Genomic DNA, 20,950 nt, shown 5'->3' with positions numbered 1-20,950 from the left:
CCATGGTGACGGTGATGCCCTACTGGCTGGCGGGCCGGCCAGGGCGGCGCGCTCCCCCGCACGCCTTCCTGGAGCAGGCGCTGCCGGCGCTGCACGCGGTGAGTGTGTACAGTGTAGTAGTGCAGTGTCGGGTTCACCGGTCGTCCATCATCGGGCCGCTCCGTCCCGCTGCAGCCGCGCGACGTCCCGCGTCCCGGGTCCCGGGTTCGAGACCGGCCGGGGGCGTTGGATTTATCGATTTATCGCTGGAGCAGCGGGCCGCTGCCTGGCTTTGGGCTTGTTACTTGTGACCTAGGACCTCTGCGAATCAGAGGCTCCTGCAGACTGATGAATTCCGAGCCCCTCTCTCACCTATACGGGGCATCCCGTGCGTGCGTGAGAGAGAGAGAGAGAGAGCGATGAAACGCTGGTTGGACTTAGACGTCCGAAGGCAGTCCAGTGCGGACTCACCCCTTGCCTGGCCTGTTGGCGACTCTCTCACACACTCATAGTGAGGTCATTGGCGCGAGGGAGACGGAGCGAGTACTGTTCAAAATCAAGGTGCCTGGGGGTGGGGGTGGAAAACGGTGCCCTTGTTTGGCTGCGGTGTGTCACACGGGCCATAACGGAAGCCCCCTCCCCTCCCCTTCTTCGTCATTACAGGCGCCTGCATCCCCGATTCATCCACCTATCCATCCATCCATCCATCCATCCGGCGGGCCAAACTCGCATCCTCTAATGCACCGCGTTCCCACGACGGACGGCTGCAGCGGCTGCAGCGTGCGCGGTGCACTGCAAGCGCACCTTTGAGGTGCAGCGGGGCTGAAGCCCGCGCGGCTGCGTCCGAAGTGGCCGCTCTCGCTCACCGACGCCTTAGCCGGCAGGGGTGCGAAAGAGAGAGAGGGAGCGGCCCCTTCGGACGCAGCTCGCTGGCCCGGCGCCACGCCGCGCCACGCTGCGCCACGCACGCCGCCTCCAAGCGCCAACGCTTCGAACTTTGAACGCAGCCCGCCGGCGGCGCATTGTTCCCACCCAGGCCTGTTCCGAACGGCGCCTCCTGTCTCTCTCGCACCCCTACGGCCCTGCGGCAGTGCGAGAGAGACGGAGCGACTGCCGGCTTTAATCGCATTACGCTCGAATCGGCGCCGTAATTGTCCGCAAGCTTCCCGGCCTTTCGCAGTGTGGGGGTGGTGCACTCGGCATCTGCGTTATCCAAACAATTTAGGAACATCTTTTCGAAAATGAAAACGGCGCTGTTTCTTGTTGTTGTTGTTATTGTTGTTTTTATTTTTTTACTGCGTCTTTCACGGAGCGGTGGCCTCTGCCCCTGCACGTCTCATTGCGCCCCTAACGGCTCCGGCAGCAGACTGATTCCGAGAGTCGTTTTCGTCGCTCTGTCCCTCTCGCACTCATGGGGCGTCCCGTATAGCTGCGAGAGAGACAGAGCGACGAAAACGACTCTCGGAATCGGTCTATACAGACACCTCGGAGGCAAAAACGCCAACGCCCGCGCCGCGCGCAAGCCCTGCGCCAAGCCACAGTTTTGACAGGAGCGATTTGGGCGCCACATGTGGTCACGCTACTGTCGTATTTTCACTTTCTTTTTAACAACGCGAGTTTGTCCTTTTTTTATTTGAAGAATTTCCGCCGCCGTGCTTGTTTTCCTTTCGAATGGGGGTCGCGCACGGGGTGGCGCGCCGCACCCTCCCTCCGAACCTCTTCCCTCCCCCCCCCCCCCCCCTCTTCCTCCTCCCCCCTCCCCTCTCCGCGAGACGCCACCCTGCCGTGTGTTTTTCTCCCGTGCTAACAACCTGGCTGCACGTGTGCTCCACCCTTTGACCTTTCCTCGCCACGTGTCGCCTACGCCCCGCTGCTGCTCTTGTTCTTCGTGATGATGATGATGTTTTTGTTGTTCTACTGTTGTTGTTGTTAATAATTGCGCCCCTCTGTTCCACAGGTGAAGCGCCCGCTCTCGGACCCAGACGCGGACCAGTCAGCGAGAAGCAGGTGAGTGTCCGCCCGCGTGTCCACGGTGGGCCAGAAGACCGGTGGAGGCGGTCGAAATCCCGGACGCGTTTTGAGCTCCAGAGTCGCCAAATGGGACTCAGTCCAATGGATTGCTCTCCGAACGAGGAATCCAATGGTGGGGTCACAGGTTCGGTTCGAGTCCCATTTGGCGACTCTAGAGCACAAAACGCGTCCGGAATTTTGACCACCTCCACCGGTTTTCTGGCCGCTTCTGGCCCACTGTGCGCGGTTTTGACGTGCAGCCTTTCGTCGTTCTGTCTCTCTCGATGCCCACTGAGTGCGAGAGGGACGGCGCCAGCGCCACGGTGGGGCATCAGCCTGCAGAGCTGTTCCGGCCGGCGGCGCCGTTCCGTCGCTCTGTCTCTCTCGCACCCTTACGGACCGCATGAGTCCGGGTGTCGGTGCGGTGGTGGAGGAACTAATTCCGCGAACGGCAAACGCCAACGGTCGGTCGCTCCGATTCGGGGTCACGGCGCGGCACGGCACGGCGCGGCACGGCGCGGCACGGCGGCGCTCTCGCTGAAACAGCACCGCGGCCACACACCGCGCCGCCAGCGCCGCCAACCTCGCCACTGCATGCCGATTCCGAGCCGCGGTCCGTGTTGTTGTCACCCTCTCTCTCTGTCTCTCCCGCACACACGGAGCAATGGTGCGTGCGAGAGAGACAGAGCGTCGCCGAGTCGCGCGCCTTTTCCCGCCCGCCGCCGCGCCGCCCTTCTTGTCCTTTGTCTCTGTTTGCCGTTCCGGCCTTGGCGGCCGCCCCATGCCGAAGGCGCTCTGTCTCTCTCGCACTCACGGGGCGTCCCCTAGCGGTGCGAGAGAGACGGAGCGGCCAAACGACCCATCGGAATCGGGATACGGGCCCCGCCGATGGAGCCGAGACAAAACACGCTGTCCATTAGGCCACACCGCCCCGTCAAACACGCACACGCACGCACACACTGGCAAACACAGACGCCGCGGCACTGTATGAAGGGTCCGGTTCGGCGCCATGCCGCCCCGCCGGCCCTTACTGCTCCTCGTCACCGCCTCGCTCCTCGCTCCCTGTCGCTCCGCGCTGCGATTGGCCGCAGATAAGGCCCTTATCTCCGGCGGACTCATTCCGAGCAGTGCTTTCGTCGATCTGTCTCTCTCGCACCCTCACGGGACGCACCATGAGTGCGAGAGAGACAGCGCGATGAAAGCGCCGTCAGCCTGCAGGCGACGCCTTGGCAGCCAATCGGCGGCGACCTGCAGACTGATTCCGAGAGTCGCTTTCGTCACTCTGTCTCCCTCGCACTCATAGGCCGTAGAGGTGCGATAGAGACAGAGCGTCGGAAACGACTCTCGGAATCAGTGTGCTGGCAACGCCACAGTTTGCCGTGTAGGAGCAAATCATGTCCTTCCGGGATTCCCTCGCATTTCTGGCGACGCAAGTGGAGTCGGAACGAATGAATGGAATGGGGGCTGCAGGCTGATTCCGAACAGTGCCGGATCGCTCAGACTCTCCCTCGAACCGTACGGGCCGCCCCACGAGTGCGAGAGAGACAGCGACGAAAGCGGTGTTCGGATTCGGCTTGTTGCACGGTGGCACTGCCTGTGGCACGGCCTGTGGCTGGTGTGGGCGTGGCCGGGCCGTCGTCAAGGCCCCGACGCCCCCAAGGCCTCACCGAGGCCGACAGGCCGACCTCGGACGGACGAGGCCAGCCGGGCGGTTCAGAACTCTGTCTCTCTCGCACCCACATGGAGAGCCCCATGAGTGCGACAGAGACAGAGCGACGGAACGACTCTGAATCGCTCCGCTGGCCGGCCGCCCCCGCCGGAAGCGGCAGGGGTCTGTGACCCGGACTTGCACATGCGCGTCGTCCTGAGGCACGCCAAATAGTCGTTTCGTCGCTCTGTCTCTGTCGCACTCGCGGGGCGTACCCGGCGTGCCCGGCGTGCCGTAGGGGTGCGAGGGAGACAGCGACCCTGCCGGCTGAGGCTGAGCGTGTTTGGAGAGACAACTTGGAACAATAACGGCCGGGTGGCTTGGCCTGTGGTGCGGGGCGCGGCGCAGCGTGCCTACTCCTCATGTTTGCGTTGGACATTGTTTCAGGTGCCTGGACGCGTCCTCGCCGGAGAGTGCCGGCGACTCGTCGTGCGGGTCCCCGCCAGGGCCTCCAGGGCCTCCAGGGCCTCCAGGACCGCCAGGACAGCGTTCGCAGCGCAGCAGCAACAGCGCCCCCGGTAAGGCCACGGGCAAGCGCACAGCCAACCCAGGGCTGCGAGTTGGAACCCCTAGCTTTGAACTTGAACTCATGGACAGTCGACGGCCACCCTCGCGGCCTCGGCCAGCCGGCGACAGCAGTCTAACGACTGCCACGAAGGCCACGGATGTAGGACGTCCCAGGAGTGCGAGAGAGACAGCGGCATTTCATTTCCCTCCTCTGCCGCAGGTTTGGTGAACGGCAGCCCCGGCGTCTTGGCCCTCCACGGCCAGCACGGCAGCAGCAGTGGCGGCAGGGGCGGCGGCGGCGGGTCTGGGCCCCCGCACTCCGGCCCCGCCGGCCCCGCGGGCCACACCGCCGCGGTGGCGGCCTCGGCCACGGACGCGTGGACGGGCCACGGCCAGCTCACGGCGCCCGCCAGTGGAGGCGGAGGCCCTCAGGGCGGCCACAGCTCCAGCCCGGGCGTAGACGCGGGTGAGTGTCTTGACGGCGAGCATGCGGGCCTACCCTTGAAGCATGCCGCAACAGTGCTCAGTGGGTCCGGTGGAGGCGGTCAAAACTCAAGACGCGTTTTGAGCTCCAGGGTCGCTAAACAGGACTCGAACTGAACGTGTGACCCCATTAATTGATTCCTCGTTCGGAGAGCAATCCATTGGTGGGGTCACACGTTCGGTTCGAGTCCCGGTCCCAGCGACTCTGGAGCTCAAAACGCCTCCGGGATTTGGACAGCCTCCACCGCTCTTGCCCACTGTGCAGTGGCTGATCCAGAGCCGGCCTGAGAGGGGGCAAAGTATGTAGCACTAAATGCCTACTTGCAAGGGCAAAGTGTTGTGTTCGGCCTACCTTTCAGTCGGCTATTTAGAAGCCAAGGCCCTTTGCCCGTCTCTCGGTCCGCGCTTGCTGCCGTAACGCCTAACCTGGTCTGCGTGCATGTGGCCTGCGGCGGTCTGTGGTGCCTTTTCGATGCTCATCCAGTTTCCATTAATTTCCGCTAAACTGAGGGCATGCCGGGCGAGTGCCTAACCGACTAACCTAACCTCGATCCTTGACTCCGTGACGCAGGTGTCAAGAGCGAGGTGCACAGCCCTGGGGGCGGGGAGGGCCCGTCCGCCTGCTCGGCGGGGGCGGGCGGGGGCGGGGCCGGGGGCGGCGACTCCTCGGGGGCGGCCGTCAACAGCGTTCCGCCCTCCGGCCACTCCGGCCCGCACGCTGACCAGGCGGCCCTGTATGTTTCAGCGGACGCGGAATACTCGCAAGCGGCCTCCTACTCGTCGCAGTACTACTCCAGGTGAGCGCTTTCACTCTGCCGCGCCAGCCCTCCGTCTCTCTCGCAGCCCTACGGGACGCCCCGTAAGTGCGAGAGAGACGGAGCGACGAAGGGCACCGGTTCGATTTCCCGCCAAATCCTCCCGCCGCCACGGACTCAGTGCGTGTATCTTTCTGCCCGCAGCATGCAACAGGCGTACGGCGGCCAGAGCCAGCCCTACATCAACTCCGGCTTCTATAACTCGCAAGCCTACCCGGGCTACAACCTCCCAGGTGAGTGCGTTGGGTGGCCTACCCTCGGGCGCGCGTGGCTGGCGCTGCACATGGGCCAGAAGACCGATGGAGGCGGCCACATTTCTAGACGCGTTTTGAGCTCTAGAGTTGCTGAATGGGTCTCAAACAGAACGTGTGACCCCACCAATGGATTCTTCGTTCCAAGAGCAATCCATTGGTGGGGTCACACGTTTGGTTCGAGTACAGCGACTTAGAAGCTCGAAAATGCGTCGAAAATTTTGGCCGCCTCCTGGCCTACTGTGCGTACTGTGCGCTGACTACCGACGCTCCCGCACTGGCACACTGCCTCCTGCTTCTTGCTTCTGCACCATCCACTCTGCACCGCCTCCGCCCTAACGCGCTCGTCCCCGCCCGCTTGTTTTTTCCAGGCCTGTATAGTAAATCCCCTGCCTCTGCCACCTCTGCCGCAGCCACCAACGGCAGTGCGGGCAGCTACCTCAACTACGCCACCGGCTCCGGGGCGTCGAGCACGGGCTCGGGCAGCGGCGGGGCGTCGTCCGCGTACGGTGGCCTGGACGGCGGCGGGGGCGGCGGGGCCGGCGGCAGCGCGCCCCACACCACCGCCCCCGGCGCGCAGTCGCCCACCAGCGCCTACGCCGCCTACGCCGCGAGCTACAACTGCGGCCCGGGCTTCTCCTCGTCCGCGCAGGGATTCTCTCCGCAGCAGGTGAGTCGGCCTGCGGTTCTAGTGCACTGTAAGACTTTGGGTGGGTGAGGGTGAGTCAGCCTCAACCGCTTGGCGGCGGTGCTACGCCGCTGCCGACGCCGCCTGCCCCGTCAGCGCGATCAGCGGCAGGCTGTTGCCGAACGGCGTCGCTCTGTCTCGCTCGCACTCATGGGGCGTCCCCCAGGGGTGCGAGAGAGACGGAGTGACGGAACGCCGTGCGGAATCGCTGGGCGGCAAACGAGCTGACGGACTCCACTCGGAGGAAGTGCACGGGGCGCGTCGCGCGACCCAGGCAGTACGTCGACCGCCACCGGCCCCGTCGCAGTGCTCCAGGGCGTCCTTGTCGGGACCAGCGCCTCACGTCCCCCGCGCCGACGTCGCCATGGTGGTCGCGGTCAGTGCGACACCCCGAACGGCGTCAACAAGCTCCGCACAGTTGCCAAAAGACCGGTGCAGGCGGTCAAAATCCCGGATGCGTTATGAGCTCCAAAGTCGCTCAAACCGAACGTGGGATCCCACCGATGGATTGCTCTCCTAACAAGGAATCGATTGGTGGGGTCACACATTCGGTTCGAGTGCTGTTCAGCGACTCTTGACCCCAAAACGCATCTAGAGTTTTGACCGCCTCCACCGGTCTTCTGGCCCACTATGTGTCGCTGGGGCACGGGACGGGAGAGACGAAACGATCCTTCGAAATGAGGCGGCCGAGGCCGAACTCACTGCTCCTTGTTTCCAGGGCCTAGACTACTCGTCGTACGGCGGGCCGTACGGTGCTGCGCAGACCGCCTCGCAGTACGCGGCCTCCTACTACGCCGCCCAGTCCTACTCGCCCTACGTGGGCAGCCCGTCGTCCGCGGTGTCCGGGTCGCCATACCAGCTGGCCGCCTCCATCAACGCACTGCCAGGTACTTCCGCGGGTTCGAATCCCACTGCCTTCCCGAGGCGATTTTCTGTTTTCTAGATTAACTTTTTGTTCGTGGCAGATTCGCCAGGGTTTCTGCTACCGGAAGCGGGGCCGTCGTCCCCGGTCAAGGCAGAGCCCGCCAACGGCACGGCCAGGAGAAGGGACAACTCTGGGTCCGAGGGTAAGTGCAACGCCGGGGGCCCGGGTTCGAACTACGCCGCCAGCCAAGGCCTTCATTTCTGACTTAAATGTCGCAGGTTCGAGGAGCTCTCGAGGTAGAGGGAGGAGGCACAACCCTTCGCCCCCCGCGTCGGAGACGCAGCTGGAGCGAGTGTTCATCTGGGACCTGGACGAGACCATCATCATCTTCCACACGCTCCTGACGGGCGACTACGGCGCGCAGTACGGCAAGGACCTGCCCTCCCTGAAGGAGCTGGGCGTCCGCATGGAGGAGATGATCTTCAACCTCGCGGACATACACTTCTTTTTCAATGATCTCGAGGTACGCGTGGCAGGCGTCAGGCGTTTTGAGCTCCAGAGTCGTGAAATGGGACTCGAACCGAACGTGTGACCCCACCAATGGATTCCTCGTTCGGAGAGCAATCCATTGGCAGGGTCACACGCTCTGTTTGAGACCTATTGGAACTCAAAACGCGTCTAGAATTTCGGCCGCCTCCACCGGTCGTCTGGCCCACTGTCCTTTTCCTGGGACTTCCCCATTCGCCTGTTCCGCCAACTTCACGTCGCTCTCTTTCTCTTTCTTTTCCAGTTCTGCGACCAGGTCCACGTCGACGACGTGTCCTCGGACGACAACGGCCAGGATCTCAACGGGTACAACTTCCGCACCGACGGCTTCCAAGTGGACGCCGGCGGCGTGGCGACCGCGGCGCTGGGGGGCGCTCCCCCGGGCACGCCGCTGGGCCCAGGGGGGCTGCCCATCGGCGGCGGCGTCCGGGGCGGCGTGGACTGGATGCGGAAACTCGCATTCCGGTACCGGAAGATCAAGGACGTGTACAACAACTACAGAAACGCCGTCGGAGGTGGGCCGCTTCTTCAACTGTTTTCTTACCTGTTTTTATTTTTAACAATTCTCTTTTACCTTTCCCTTTCTCTTTCTTTTGTTGTTGACTGTTTCTTTAACTTTTTCAATAATTTTACCTGAGGTGCGAGGAGGCTAATGATTGTAAATCGTGTTGCAGGTTTGTTAGGGAATACCAAGAGGGAAGAATGGCTTCAGCTTCGGACAGAAATTGAAGCTGTCACAGATAATTGGTTATCTCTCGCATTAAAATGTTTGTCACTAATCAACAGCAGGTGCGGCTTTCAGATAGTTCTGTTTGTACAGTCGTGTTCAAAGTGTTGTGAGTGATTATAATTTTCCTTTCTCAATTTTTCTAGACCTAACTGTGTCAACGTCCTTGTAACAACAACCCAACTAGTTCCTGCGCTTGCCAAAGTGTTGTTGTATGGCCTTGGTGGCATGTTTCCTATCGAAAATATTTATTCTGCTACAAAAATTGGTGAGTGCACTCCAAATTTAAAAATCAGAATTTGATGCCAATAAAATTGCTAACTATCTCTAGGAAATTTTTGCAGGCAAAGAATGTTGCTTTGAGCGAATTGTTGCTCGGTTTGGAAGAAAATGCACTTATGTTGTGGTGGGAGATGGATCTGATGAAGAGGATGCTGCCAAAAAGGTATTAAAAGCCACCATCAGATTGGTTCAGAGTGGTTCAGAGTGGTTTTGAAGCAACTCAGAGTAGACTGAAAAATATTCTTGTTCTATATGCTGTGCATTTCGTTTTCAGATGAATTTTCCTTTCTGGAGGATATCAAGTCACAGTGACACAATAGCTTTATTCAACGCTCTAGACATGGGTTTCTTATGATGAGAAATTTTTATGATTTAGTGTAGTTTTACATAGTGAATGACCACTATGGAGGGCGAGAGAACTTTGAAATCATCAAGAAATTTATTGTGTCATGGATTTACTTCCCTTAGTGCAGGTGTGGGTCTAAGCCATACAAATTCTCCTTTGGTGCAGCCAGGCCACACCTTCCATGAATGTGATATGTGTTCGCTAAAGCCATGCAGCCAAGCAGCACTGACAAAGATACCGAATGGCTGTTTCCTTTTTCTTTTTAGAAAGTCTCTGTAAGATTCAAACATAAACTAAAGTGAGTGTGTGTTTTTATGTACAAATATAAATATTTAAATGTAGAATAATATGTAAATATGGTAAGAGCAAGATCATGTCAAAGTACTCCAGTGATATGTGGAATTTATTGATCTGTCAAATGTGAATTCACAAAGATTATCCTACTTGTCTGTATTGTTTATATTAAAAAGAAATAATAGTTAGAAGATTGTAACACTTTGTTTTAATACTGTAAATTTTGATTATTTTTATTTTTTTTTGTTTGGAGATATTTAAGATATAGCCATCATTCCCCATTTTGTTGGCTAATCCACAAGACCAGCAGATTTTCTGTCTTTTTTTATGCTTTCCTCTGACTGAAAGAGCCAACTATTATACAGGGTCTCATATTAAAAGAAAAAAAGGAAAAAGAATCTGTATGTTTCTTTGACATCTGTTCAGCATAAGGTTTGGAGACCGAATTGGTGCAAAGAAAAGTTGTGCGTCTCAACACAAGTGTAACACATTGAGCTTGATCACCCAATAAGTTGTAAGTCCTTAAAATGGGCAGGATTCTACCCGGATGATGACAATGACGGCAGATTTATATTTTTTGTTGCTGATTAACTAGAGGAAAATATAGCTATACGTTTATTTGAAAACATTCATGTTTTTATGAAGTTTAATCTTATTCTCCCGTGCATTCATGCCATACAAATCCGCGAGAGCGCAAGGGTAGTGGCCGGCCTCATAAAGAACTTGGGATCAACTCCCAGGAGTGACAATTCTCTGTTGTCTTGTTTTGCACGTCTTCCCTGTGACGAGCCAAAGGGGTGGCCTACCTTCCCGGCGCGGTGCAACAAACAATAGGGATGAAGAATTTAGAAGGAAGTAGTGGCCATGAAAAAGGCAACCTGGGGAATCGAATCCAGGGATATTTGATTCGGACCGACGCCTTTCCCCTGTCAGCCATCCCCTCCGCGACACTAAGTGGCGCGATCAATCCAAGAGTGATTACGCCTAAAGGTAGGCAACCCACGCGGCAGAGCGCCGCTTCTTGCTCCGCCTGAAATTCGAACGCGTTGGCGCCCCTGAAATAAGGACTAAAAATTTGAATACAAGATAAACTAGATATCTTTATTTTAAATTGATTCTTTATACTTAGGAGTAATTAAAATTGTAACAATAATGATCACAGACAGTGAGCACATAAATGAAGGGAAACATCTGCAAATATGTCGAGAAACAAAACGAAAAACGGGGCTATGAAATATTCTCAACAAAGAACTTCAACATAAAAATGATAAAAACATTCATTAGTTTACGATGAAACAACAAAAATGTTGTGTATCATACAATCACTCAAGCACACATCTAAAACATGCTGATTCCAGGAAAACAACTAATGATGGTGCTATGGATATTGGAGCATAATGCATGTCGAGAACTTGCAGTTCAAAAATCTGGCATGATAGATAAACTGAGCAACAAAATAACTATGCCATAGCAAACCAAATCCAAAACATATGGGTAATCAAAAACAATAAGAAATAAATAAATGACAAAGTTGTTCTTAATTTGACTTAAAATGAATCAGAGAAAAAAAGTCACAAGCAAATCAACAACCCTGAAATAGATTAAGACAGTGCCTGAAGGGCTTCACACAAATCAGTTGCTAAGGGAGCCTCAGGATGGTCTTCAGGAAGATACTGGGCTACATGAGCTGCAAGTAAAGCAGTATCTGCCAGAGAGACTTGTCTAACGCCAGTAGTATTCTGAAAGAAAACAAAACAGAAAAAAAGCATTGAAACCTCTTCAAATAAAAGGCATAATTGTTAGCATTTTTCTTCTTCAAACTGACCAATTCATACAGCCAAATTGTCAAGGTAGGGTCAAGGTTTGAAATAGAATCCATTAGATCCCCAGAACCATCCAGTATAAGCTTAAGACGCTGGCCACAAAGTGGTAGAAGCTGGCTAGCTAGTAACTCTACATCGTTTACAGAGGGCATCACCTGGAACAAGAAAATTCCAAATTTTAAAGTAACGCAAGAGAAAAAGTAGACCAAATCAATTATAATAGCTGAGCAAACTCGTACCTCTTCAGCAAGTCGATCATGCCCAGAGGAATAAAGTAAAAACACTTGGTGTCGACGAATGGGATCCATGGGAAGTTGCCATGTATAGGCCAAGTCTTTACATTTCCCCATCCACTTCATGGCTGTGCTCATGTCAGAACAAGGTCCTTCACTCTGTAGTGAGTACAGATTGTGTATTATTAGAAGAGTTGTGAAGTATTGGTGAAGTCTTAAGAAGTTTCTAAACAGTAATAATAATAATAATAATTGAGTAAAAATTGACTTACTAAAGCAGTTACATGTGATGGGTCCGAAGCCAGCATACCCTGGAGGGCACCTGTCACAGCACGGATGAGAAACTGAGCTCGTTTATTGCACAGTTGTGGTTCAGGCACCACCTGTGTATCCTTGGTTGCAGTATATGTACCATCCGAGAAAAATATGCCCCATTCCTGTAAAATACCATTTTATACAGATGCCACAAAGTTGGCAAAACGGATTTAGAGAGGGGACAAAATGAGAGACAAACCACTGGACTAAAAATGGGTGTCAGCTGCTGTCCCCTTAAGCCAAGAGCCAGTATCATGTGCATGGTAGCAGTGAGTTGGTGTAAAAGGTGAAGGTGGTCAAAGGATGCTTGAGGCTGGACCAAGGCTAAAGCAGTCAAAGATGGAGTACTTGTCAAAGAAATCTGTTCATCATAATCCCAGATGTCTTCACAACGATTCACAACTGATCCAGATCCAGGAGGATGCATAACTTCACTCAAGTTTGAAGCCTGTCACAGAAGATCATTTAATGATTATATCCTCTTCAGTTATGAGAAGAAATTTGATGCAACATGAGGTGTAATTACCTCAATAAATGACTCAATAAACTTCAAGCACGACTCAACAAAGTCAGTCAGCTGACTTTCAGACATTTGAAGTTCTTTGCGACACAATTTTTCCTTTGGATTTCCATGAGTATCACAAACAATTTTTGCAGCAGTCTCAATTCGCTGTTTAAGGTGAGAAGTCCACATGATTGAACTCAGCCCTAAAACATAAAAAGAATTACACATCTTACCTAACAGCCGCTTTTCTCTGATAATATATTATAAACACGGTTTGGATACCTTGGCGAATATGTATGTTAGGGATCATTTGCAAGCATTGAACAACTGCATTTAAAATGTCGATACGTTCAGGACATTTGTGCCATTCTAGGAGAAGCTCCCAGCTGACATTAGCTATGAGAGCACTTCCACAAAGACTGTATGGGAATCGCTTTCGTAATAAGCAAATCTTTTCCAGGATTTGTGAATATGGGGCAGATACAGACGTAGCCTCTATTCCTTTCTCTGCAGTAAGAGGTAAGCCTTCACGGATTTGGGCTTCTGACTTGTCTTCAAGGCCAGATTCATCTTCGTCCATTGTTAGGCTACGATTAACCAAACCCACATTCTTATCAGATCGTTCAATATCCGAACTGTCAATTAAAAGTTTAGGATCAACACCGCAGCTCGTTAACCACTTTGCGACCTGTTCTGATATAGCACCTGTAAACAAAAACCATGCGGGTACAATTCTGTTGAAGTGTAATCAGCAAATCAAAAATTATCAAGGATGTCAATTTAGTTCACCTTTTCCTTTGTGAAGTATTCGATGCAAGGAAATGTTTGGTTTTTCATAACGCAAACAAGGAACAGCATTATTTTCAGTGAGATCGCACAAGTCAGCTGGGTTTTGACCGACAATTAGGTCAAGTAAAGCAATATCCTCAAGACGACCTATCAACAAGTTCCATTTGACAGAGTCCCAAGACACATCTTCCCACTCAGTTGAGCTTTTACGAGACTCAGCTTTAGAGCTTGAATCCTTAGAAGTGTCAGCACTGCTGGTCCCTTCAGACATATCTGAATCCTTAGATGTGTCACCACTAATTTCTGACTTCTTAGGAGACTTCGAATGCTGCAAAAACGCATAGCTTATTTTTATAACTAATATTGAATTTAATTAAATAGAACATTGGAGTTATGAGATGCACAGTACTTTTTTTAAACCATGTTTTTCCAAAGATACAGCAACAGCTCGACAGACAAGTGCTGCAGTCAAAGCATTGAATGGGTGGTCAGATTCAGCAAGCATTACTCTCACCATAGACCAAAGTGTGGACAAATCACAGGTGTTCACCTCTGAAAAAAAAAAAAAAAATTGGAAATTTAAAAAATACAACTCTTAGATATTTTCAGAGAGCCAGTTTGTTTGGTTTTATTTTTTAATGAAATTTATTTTTACCTTCCATCAAGCATATGGCCTTGACAACTTCTGAAAAGCGAATCATTTCAACTTCTAAAGCTTTACCAACATTTCGATGGAGCCAAAACTGAACTGCTAAATGGAGCAGATTGGATGGCAAAATGGCACTGCAGGCAGCTTCAGTCTGCCAGACTTCTGTGGGAATATCACTGTAGAGAATACCTTGGAACAGAAGGTCAGCTGGACAGCAAAGAAAAATAAACATTATTATACATCATTTTGCCTTTTTTTTTCAGTTCTTTATGAAACATTGAAACCACTCACCAAGTGAAGTTACTTTAGCGGGAACTAGCTGTTTCTTTATACCCACAGCATGAGGAGCGACAGTTCCTTTACAAGTCTTGCCAAAGTCGAAGCATGCCAAGAAATCCACTAGAGAGGAACCACTAGAAGTGCGTTCAGTAAAAGTTACACGAGCTTCACGCTTAGGAGAACTATGGGAACTAACATAAGAATCCAGCAGAGCCATAAGTGACTTCATAGCAGTTACTTCTCGTTCAGATACAGACAACACATCACAAACAGCCTGAAAATGTCAAAATTGGTGTGTAAAACCACACGTTTATACACATAATAGGAAACATTGCCACTGAGGAAAGTGAAACAATTTTACCTTTAAATCAGATACTCCCTCTTGAGGAACCACTGCAGAATAATTTGGAGGCCTCTCTTTTTGTTGGTGCACAAATTTATAGAAGGAAATAAGGTTCCTTAGTTGCTGAATGGAGAGAAGAAGAATTTGCCTGCTTCCATCTGATGACCTTGAATCTGGTACAGTAAAGAATTTAAATAAATATTTATACTTTAACAAAAAAAATTATGATCCCATTTTTAAAATTTTCTGAATACACACCATCACTTGAGGCTCTATCAAAGAATACACCAAGGGCTCCTTCGAGAGCATCAACAGTGACATGTCTGCTGGAAGTCAACAGTGCTAACATCTGCTTACGAACTTCTGCTGTTTTTAATTCTGCTGCTAAGAGACCAACTTCTTGGGCAAGCTGTTCCTCATCTAGTTCAGTCTCTCTTAAAACAGTTTTAAGTTTCCTCAAGAGAGCGAGATCTGCAGCTCTCTCACTTGTGGCATCACTGTACAGTGAAAATGTAAGAGTTAGCTTCCACAGAACAGAAAGCACCCACATTAAAATTAAAGTTAAGAAAAACATTTTATAGGGAAGAAAGCCTTACCTTAATGCACAGTGGAAAGGGACAATGACTTGGAACAGAGTGCCACAGGGATCCAGAAAGACACACGGTAGCAGGCTCCTATTAGCCCATTTCACAGCCACATTACTTAAACCAACAAGTCCATGACTAGTGTACAGAAGTCTTCCTTTTTTACTGCAGGAAAAAGCAGCTACTCGAATACCATTCGGAACAGTCCACACCTCAAGCACACCCTTTTTGGGATCATATATGACAAGGAAAAGAACACTACGAAGAAGATGCTTTGGACTCTTTTTACTGGATGGCTCTTCCTCTTCTATCTGAAGCCAGCCACATTGAGCTTTACGGTACCCTAAAATATTGATATAATTTGCACTCTAATAAAAAACTGATATTATATAAAAAGATTTTTACAATCTAGTAAGTGGAAGAATACTTACCCTTCCACATACGGACAGCAATGCCTCTTATATTATTTACAAGAGTCACTCTGCCTAAAGCATCAGTCACTGCAGAGTATTCCCGGTTGGGTGATCGAACAATTTTGTCTGCTTCTCGGTTGAAGTCACATAAACCAAATCTACATAGTAAAATTAAGATTTTGATTTTAAACTGGGTAAATACACTAAACTGGAATCATGAAGGTCATGTTTTACCTGCAAGCAAGAGACTCTGGAGGTTCAATAGCAGTGCTTTTCTGTCGATCATTGCTCCTGGACCCAAACAGACCCCTGCAGAAGAGAGTAAGTATGAAGATGTTTTGATGAACAAACAGGAGGGAAAAGATAATGTTTAGAAAGATACATACTTAAACTTGCTTTTGACAACCTGAGCAACATCTGTTAAGACTGATCTCCCTTCAACACCTTCCAAAGCATACTGAAAACCGATAAAAGGACCTTTCCCCGCAGCCACCTGTGTTTAAGATGTTATCAAAGTCACACATCTAATTTGTTCAGCAAAGCATTCGTGTAAACCACTTACCACAAGGGTTGACTTTGGGGCACCTGAACGGTAGCATGAATTGAAACCTCCACAGATGGACGCTGTCATCAAATGGTCAAACATATCTGATGACGATGGTCCAATGACTTCACAATCTCTCATTCTGTCTTGGTCCACAAAAGACCACTTCTTCAGGGTGAGCGGAGGAGGTGCTACATGCTCAGCAAAATTTGCTTTCACTGGAGAAACAAAACATTAATACCAAAATCAAAGCATAATGTACAATAAAAAAAAATTAGGAAAAGGTGTTTAAATTCAAAACATACCTCTTGCTAGTTGATTTCTGCAAGCACGTAGTGTTTGAAATAATGCAAAACCTGGAATGACTGCTACTGTTGAGCGGAATGTGGCATAAAGCTCTTCAGGATAGTCATCGAAAGTCGAAGTTTTTGATGGATGAAAGCTCTGACACTTGAGATGAATTAATGGTTCATCATAGATTTGCTCAGAAAGCAGAAGATCACCTCCCTAAAACATTTCTCACAAATTAACCATTCAAATTTAAAGTGATTATCATAGATGATTTTTTTATCAATTACCTCATCATAAAACCGTAGGAATCCAGAACTAAAGCCAACAACAATGCATGTCCAATCAATCTGCTCTGAAGCTGACCGAGATGGTTTATTTGGCATGATGAGGGGAAGACACATAACTGCAGTAATTTCTTCACTAAAATGAAATACCAAAGGCAATTATTATTCATAAGCCAATCATCATCAGTGCACAACTCCTGAAACATACATAGTATGAAAACACCGAATTACCTTTCATTGTGACAAGGGTCACCCTTCCAGGTGACTTTAAACTTTGTTTTAACATCATCCTCTTCATGTGAGTCCCATTTAGCTGCAAACCAATGCAGCCAAATTACGTAAGAATAAAAAATTATGTCGCAAACATATCAAGAGGACGATTCGAATCACAAACAGAAAAATCTTTACCTGTCAAAATACAGAGTGTTCTTTTGTGCGATAGTACAAAAAACTCGCCACTTGGGGACAAGGACACTTTACAGTTGTCCAGGATGGGGAAGTCTTCGGCCATTGTTCTAGACCCACTGGAATCATTGTATCGTATACCTGTAAATGTTAAAATGTGTGAGTCGTAAGTTAGACATGTACGTTTGCTAAAGATAATTTCTGCATTGCGGAAAAAGGTAACATGGAAAGTATTTCATTCGATTCCGTTGGTGTCGAAAGAGATATCAATTTCAAGTGCACATCGTGATAAACGAAGTAAAACCCAACCGAGCCCTCGGAACTACAATAAGCCTTTGTCAGGCAAAGAGAACAGCTGATGACCGAGGTTATTCGAGCACCACTTGGTTACATACCACTGTGTTCGTCGGCATTTAAATTCTGCTTCAATGTCTCCACGTCCACCACAGCATATGGCTTAAACTGGCACGCCATTCCGTCAAGTTATGCCTCCTGTCAACGACGAGACAATTTAAATTACGATGTAAACACAACAGCAGGACAGAAGACTCCCACTCCAACAACAACAACAAAAACAACACTACGAAAAGTGACTGTAGCGCACTCTGGTGGTAGCTTCGTGAAGCGAGTTTACTTGGCAACACTGTAAGTAACATAGCCCTCTGTTGCCGCAAGAAAAATTTTCCTCGTTCGAATTTGGACGCCGTTTACGGTATTCCCCTTCGATTCAGGTATGAAAACCCGCTTAATTCGGAATTGCCAGTGTTCTAATGTAACGGAGGGAATACCAGGAATGGTTGCAATGAATGATAGCTCATTGATTTTGGTCTGTTGTATGTGGTCTGCGGTCAAGCCTTATGAAGCCTCCTACGCTTCATCGTTGAAATTAAACCGAATTTAGTCCTTTCTGAATCACTTTTCTTGAATTTGGGCGCCGCTTTTCGAGCGATACCGTCGCCGTATGTAAATAATCGTCTCCGCGAGTTCTTAGACGGAGGCTTTCCGCCTCGAAAGGTCGACCGCCTCCACTGGCTTTCTGCTAGGCTCAATGTTTTTATCCGGCCGCGCTAGGATCGCGGTACTCCCCCGCAGCTCTCCACTGATGTGATGGTGACATTTTCAACTGTAATCCAGATAGATTTCCGTAAAATGAGGCCGTGCTATGCACTTTGATGGTTTTCTTATAGTACTGATATTAAATAATAAGTGTATATACCTTTGAGAGGGTTAGAAAGGGGCAGGCTTGAAAAAAAAAAACACAAACAATGTTGGTTTTTTGTGGTGTCACTAATGTATTACTTCAACCCTTTTTATCTTCAGGTTCATCGTGATGCCTGCTAGTGTGATCGGAGTTGCTGAAGCTGACGTCGAAATGGTTTCTCTGGACTCCCGTGCTGAGCGCCAGCGCCAGATGATCCGCCATGCCCAGGAGCTTCACCATCTGAATTTAGCTGCTGCTCGTCAGGGGCTGCGTGAGCGCACAGCTCAGGCTGACACTGCCAAGGTATTCTTATTTCTACGGCATATACAACGGATTGTTAAAAAATTCTGTAATTGTATGTTAGACATAATTCTGTGTCTTATCACTCTAGGTGCGTTGCGAGATAGCTCGTGTGGAAGCAGAGGCTGTGCGCCTGAAACTTGAATTGGCTCGTGAAGCCCTGCGTGAAGCAAGGGCCAAAGCAGATTTGGCTGAACTGCAGCTGGCTGCTCGTAAGCGTGAGCTCCTTTCCGAAGCTGGTTGTGACCTGATGATCATGGCAACTGAAGATGAGATAAAGATGATTGAAGAGCGTGAAAGGGTTAGGTCCACTGGTCAAGCCGAGGCTTCTGTCACAGTGCCTATCATATCGGAGAATATGGTTGCATGATCTTGCGTCTCCATATGTACTGTCTGTGCTGGTTGTTCACTCATAGCTTCCTTTGATAAATTACTTTGGCAATCCAGTCACCATTTTATTTTCACACCAGGAAGTACGTGTGGTGTGATTTTAAACACAAATGCCAATTTAGAGAAGCCCTGCTCATTCAAATCATCTTTACGGGAATTACAACTTCTGTATAAGGGCTTTAGAACGACCCACAGTAGTGCATTTTATTTACTTGATGTATGTTTGATTTTTTCGAATGTATTATTTGTTCTTTCAAATGTTGTAACGCTAATTGCATTGCAACAATTGTCCTACCTTCACTGTCCACCAAATTCCCTTTATAATTTATTGTTTTGTGTTAATTCCAGTCATCTTTATTTTGTTTGTCGTGCAAAGAGGTGACACTTGTGGTCAGGTGTACTTATTTGTTTCATTCAAATAAAATGTACATCTTTTGATTTTATGTTTCTAGATACAAATTATTGTGATTTTTTGCACCTTAAAATTGTACACCAAATACATAAAGGAAGCTTGGCTAACTTTTGTTTATTCTGTGATTTTATTTAGTAATTATTCTAATTATTTGTAAAATTATTTGCCAGTGAAGGTAGGTCAGTATATGGATTTGTTTTGAATACTCATGTGAGCCTGTTGAGGGCATCATGCTTTTCTGTACTCTTTCTCTCTCTTTATCTGTTTTTTCTACCCACCTGTAATTTTCTTACAGACAGAGCGTTTATAAATTACCATGCGTTTTCAGGCTATTCCTGCCCGATACATCGCAAATGTGTGAATGTTTGTGGGGCTGTAAGAATTTTCTCTTCAGATGGGCAAATTTAGTCATTTTGCGTTGATGTCTTGTAGAATGTTTAGCACTGCATTGTCTCTTGTACTATCTTGGATGAATGTTTTTAGGGATTGTAGTGTGATACACATGGTGAGATATACTGGCCCATTTATTACAACAACCCAATGTCTAATTATTGTAACCAGCCTGTGGCACGACATGTTAACTGCATTTTTGTTTGCAGTTTAAGGTGGGATTATGGGCTAAAATGCTGAATCAATGCTTATGTATTTAAAGGATTTTGTTAGCTTTTAATTTGTTCCTTTAAGTGAATTTGGGGCACTCAAAGAATGTTCCCCTTAAGTTTAGTTTTGTCACAACCAATAACAGTCTAAACCCTGCCTTGTAATGTGTAAGTAGCATGATCATATTGTCACTTGTGAACTTCTGGATGTGCCTTGCCCATTCAAAATGGGAAAATCATCCAATCAATGAAAACGGGCCTTTGCACTACATTTTCTTGGGACCTAGTCAAGAAAGGGAAACTTAATTCTGCATGGTCTATAACTGGGTAGTCCTGCTATTTGGTTGTGCAAGCTGGTTTTGTTCATTATTTGAACCCAAGCTTTATTTTGTTATGTTTATTAATGTTAGTACCTTTTGTATTTTTTGCCTTAATTTCTCCCATTGATGGCAAATTTACTATTTATTGATTTCCTTAGTGTATGTTTTGGTTGTTTGTGGGTTTTACTTCCAAATGTTTAATTATAAGCTGCGTCAGCAGAGCGTACTAACAACAAATCAATCGCTGTGTACACAATTACATTAATAACAATTATTGTTCTCTCAATCACTATCTTCATTCATCACTTTTCATTTAATAAATGGTAGTGTCAAAAAATGTGTCCTTACTTTCTTCATCCTCTCATTAATTCCTCTCTTTGCAACATTTAGGACTCTGATTTACAAGCCCCTTTTTTTCATATGTGCATGTGTTTTGAGACGCTTAGAGAGTTCAGCCCCGAGCCCGCGGATTCCAAGGTCCGATTTCTAGTAAAGCAAGATCTAGCAGATTTTCTTCCATACTTTAAAAAAGGATACAATGCTTTGGGAGGTGAATGTAAAACACTCTAGTTTGTTCCTTTTTTTCTTCTTTTTTTTTTGTTTCATTCTTTTGTACTTGGTCAATAGAAGTGGGTGGTACACAGCAAATACATTTAAAATAAATTCTACTGTACACATAAGCAACTACAAACACATAAAATTAGATTTTGTTGGAGGTGGCAAGAGTAATTGCAGACCTTTCAGTGACGTTGAGTATTGAACTCACAAAT

At 48.9% G+C, this 20,950-nt stretch overlaps 3 protein-coding genes across 6 annotated transcripts in view; 2 read left to right on the top strand and 1 right to left on the bottom strand.

Moving 5' to 3' along the window:
* The window catches only part of LOC117654429 (eyes absent homolog 2), a 212,181-nt gene extending 202,052 nt beyond the window's left edge, over positions 1-10,129 (top strand). For both annotated transcript variants that reach the window (XM_034401054.1, XM_034401055.1), the window contains 13 exons: positions 1,937-1,986; positions 4,085-4,215; positions 5,433-5,484; positions 5,647-5,735; positions 6,125-6,423; positions 7,160-7,328; positions 7,407-7,508; positions 7,585-7,829; positions 8,097-8,367; positions 8,527-8,641; positions 8,726-8,847; positions 8,924-9,024; positions 9,136-10,129. In XM_034401054.1, the coding sequence (XP_034256945.1) occupies positions 1,937-1,986; positions 4,085-4,215; positions 5,433-5,484; positions 5,647-5,735; positions 6,125-6,423; positions 7,160-7,328; positions 7,407-7,508; positions 7,585-7,829; positions 8,097-8,367; positions 8,527-8,641; positions 8,726-8,847; positions 8,924-9,024; positions 9,136-9,216 (1,827 nt within the window). In that variant the 3' untranslated portion in view covers positions 9,217-10,129. The remainder of the gene's footprint in view (positions 1-1,936; positions 1,987-4,084; positions 4,216-5,432; positions 5,485-5,646; positions 5,736-6,124; positions 6,424-7,159; positions 7,329-7,406; positions 7,509-7,584; positions 7,830-8,096; positions 8,368-8,526; positions 8,642-8,725; positions 8,848-8,923; positions 9,025-9,135) is intronic.
* Positions 10,130-10,581: 452 nt separating this feature from the next.
* On the bottom strand, positions 10,582-17,545 carry LOC117654425 (rab3 GTPase-activating protein non-catalytic subunit). Its single transcript, XM_034401049.1, has 23 exons — positions 17,354-17,545; positions 16,962-17,099; positions 16,785-16,866; positions 16,557-16,689; positions 16,284-16,485; positions 15,997-16,196; positions 15,821-15,927; positions 15,669-15,743; positions 15,453-15,592; positions 15,034-15,364; positions 14,696-14,934; positions 14,456-14,610; positions 14,107-14,368; positions 13,822-14,022; positions 13,576-13,718; positions 13,167-13,494; positions 12,660-13,082; positions 12,399-12,580; positions 12,072-12,320; positions 11,830-11,994; positions 11,564-11,716; positions 11,327-11,479; positions 10,582-11,240 (listed from the first exon to the last, which is right to left on the bottom strand). The coding sequence occupies exons 1-23, from the start codon at positions 17,430-17,432 to the stop codon at positions 11,103-11,105; spliced, it is 4,278 nt and encodes a 1,425-aa protein (XP_034256940.1). The 5' UTR covers positions 17,433-17,545; the 3' UTR covers positions 10,582-11,102.
* On the top strand, positions 17,542-19,822 carry LOC117654439. Of its 3 annotated transcripts, none has more exons than XM_034401069.1 (3): positions 17,542-17,689; positions 18,279-18,462; positions 18,551-19,822. In XM_034401069.1, the coding sequence occupies exons 2-3, from the start codon at positions 18,289-18,291 to the stop codon at positions 18,827-18,829; spliced, it is 453 nt and encodes a 150-aa protein (XP_034256960.1). In that variant the 5' UTR covers positions 17,542-17,689; positions 18,279-18,288; the 3' UTR covers positions 18,830-19,822. The 3 variants fall into 3 exon arrangements, with proteins under 3 accessions (XP_034256960.1, XP_034256962.1, XP_034256961.1); XM_034401071.1 differs by lacking the exon at positions 17,542-17,689 and adding an exon at positions 17,936-18,068; XM_034401070.1 differs by lacking the exon at positions 17,542-17,689 and adding an exon at positions 17,967-18,083.
* Positions 19,823-20,950: the final 1,128 nt, after the last annotated feature.

Source organism: Thrips palmi, unplaced genomic scaffold (assembly GCF_012932325.1).
Source record: "Thrips palmi isolate BJ-2018 unplaced genomic scaffold, TpBJ-2018v1 HiC_scaffold_10, whole genome shotgun sequence".
NCBI lineage: Eukaryota > Metazoa > Arthropoda > Insecta > Thysanoptera > Thripidae > Thrips > Thrips palmi.
The sequence above is the reverse complement of the archived record's forward strand: the minus strand, read 5'-3'. Positions and strand labels throughout refer to the sequence as shown.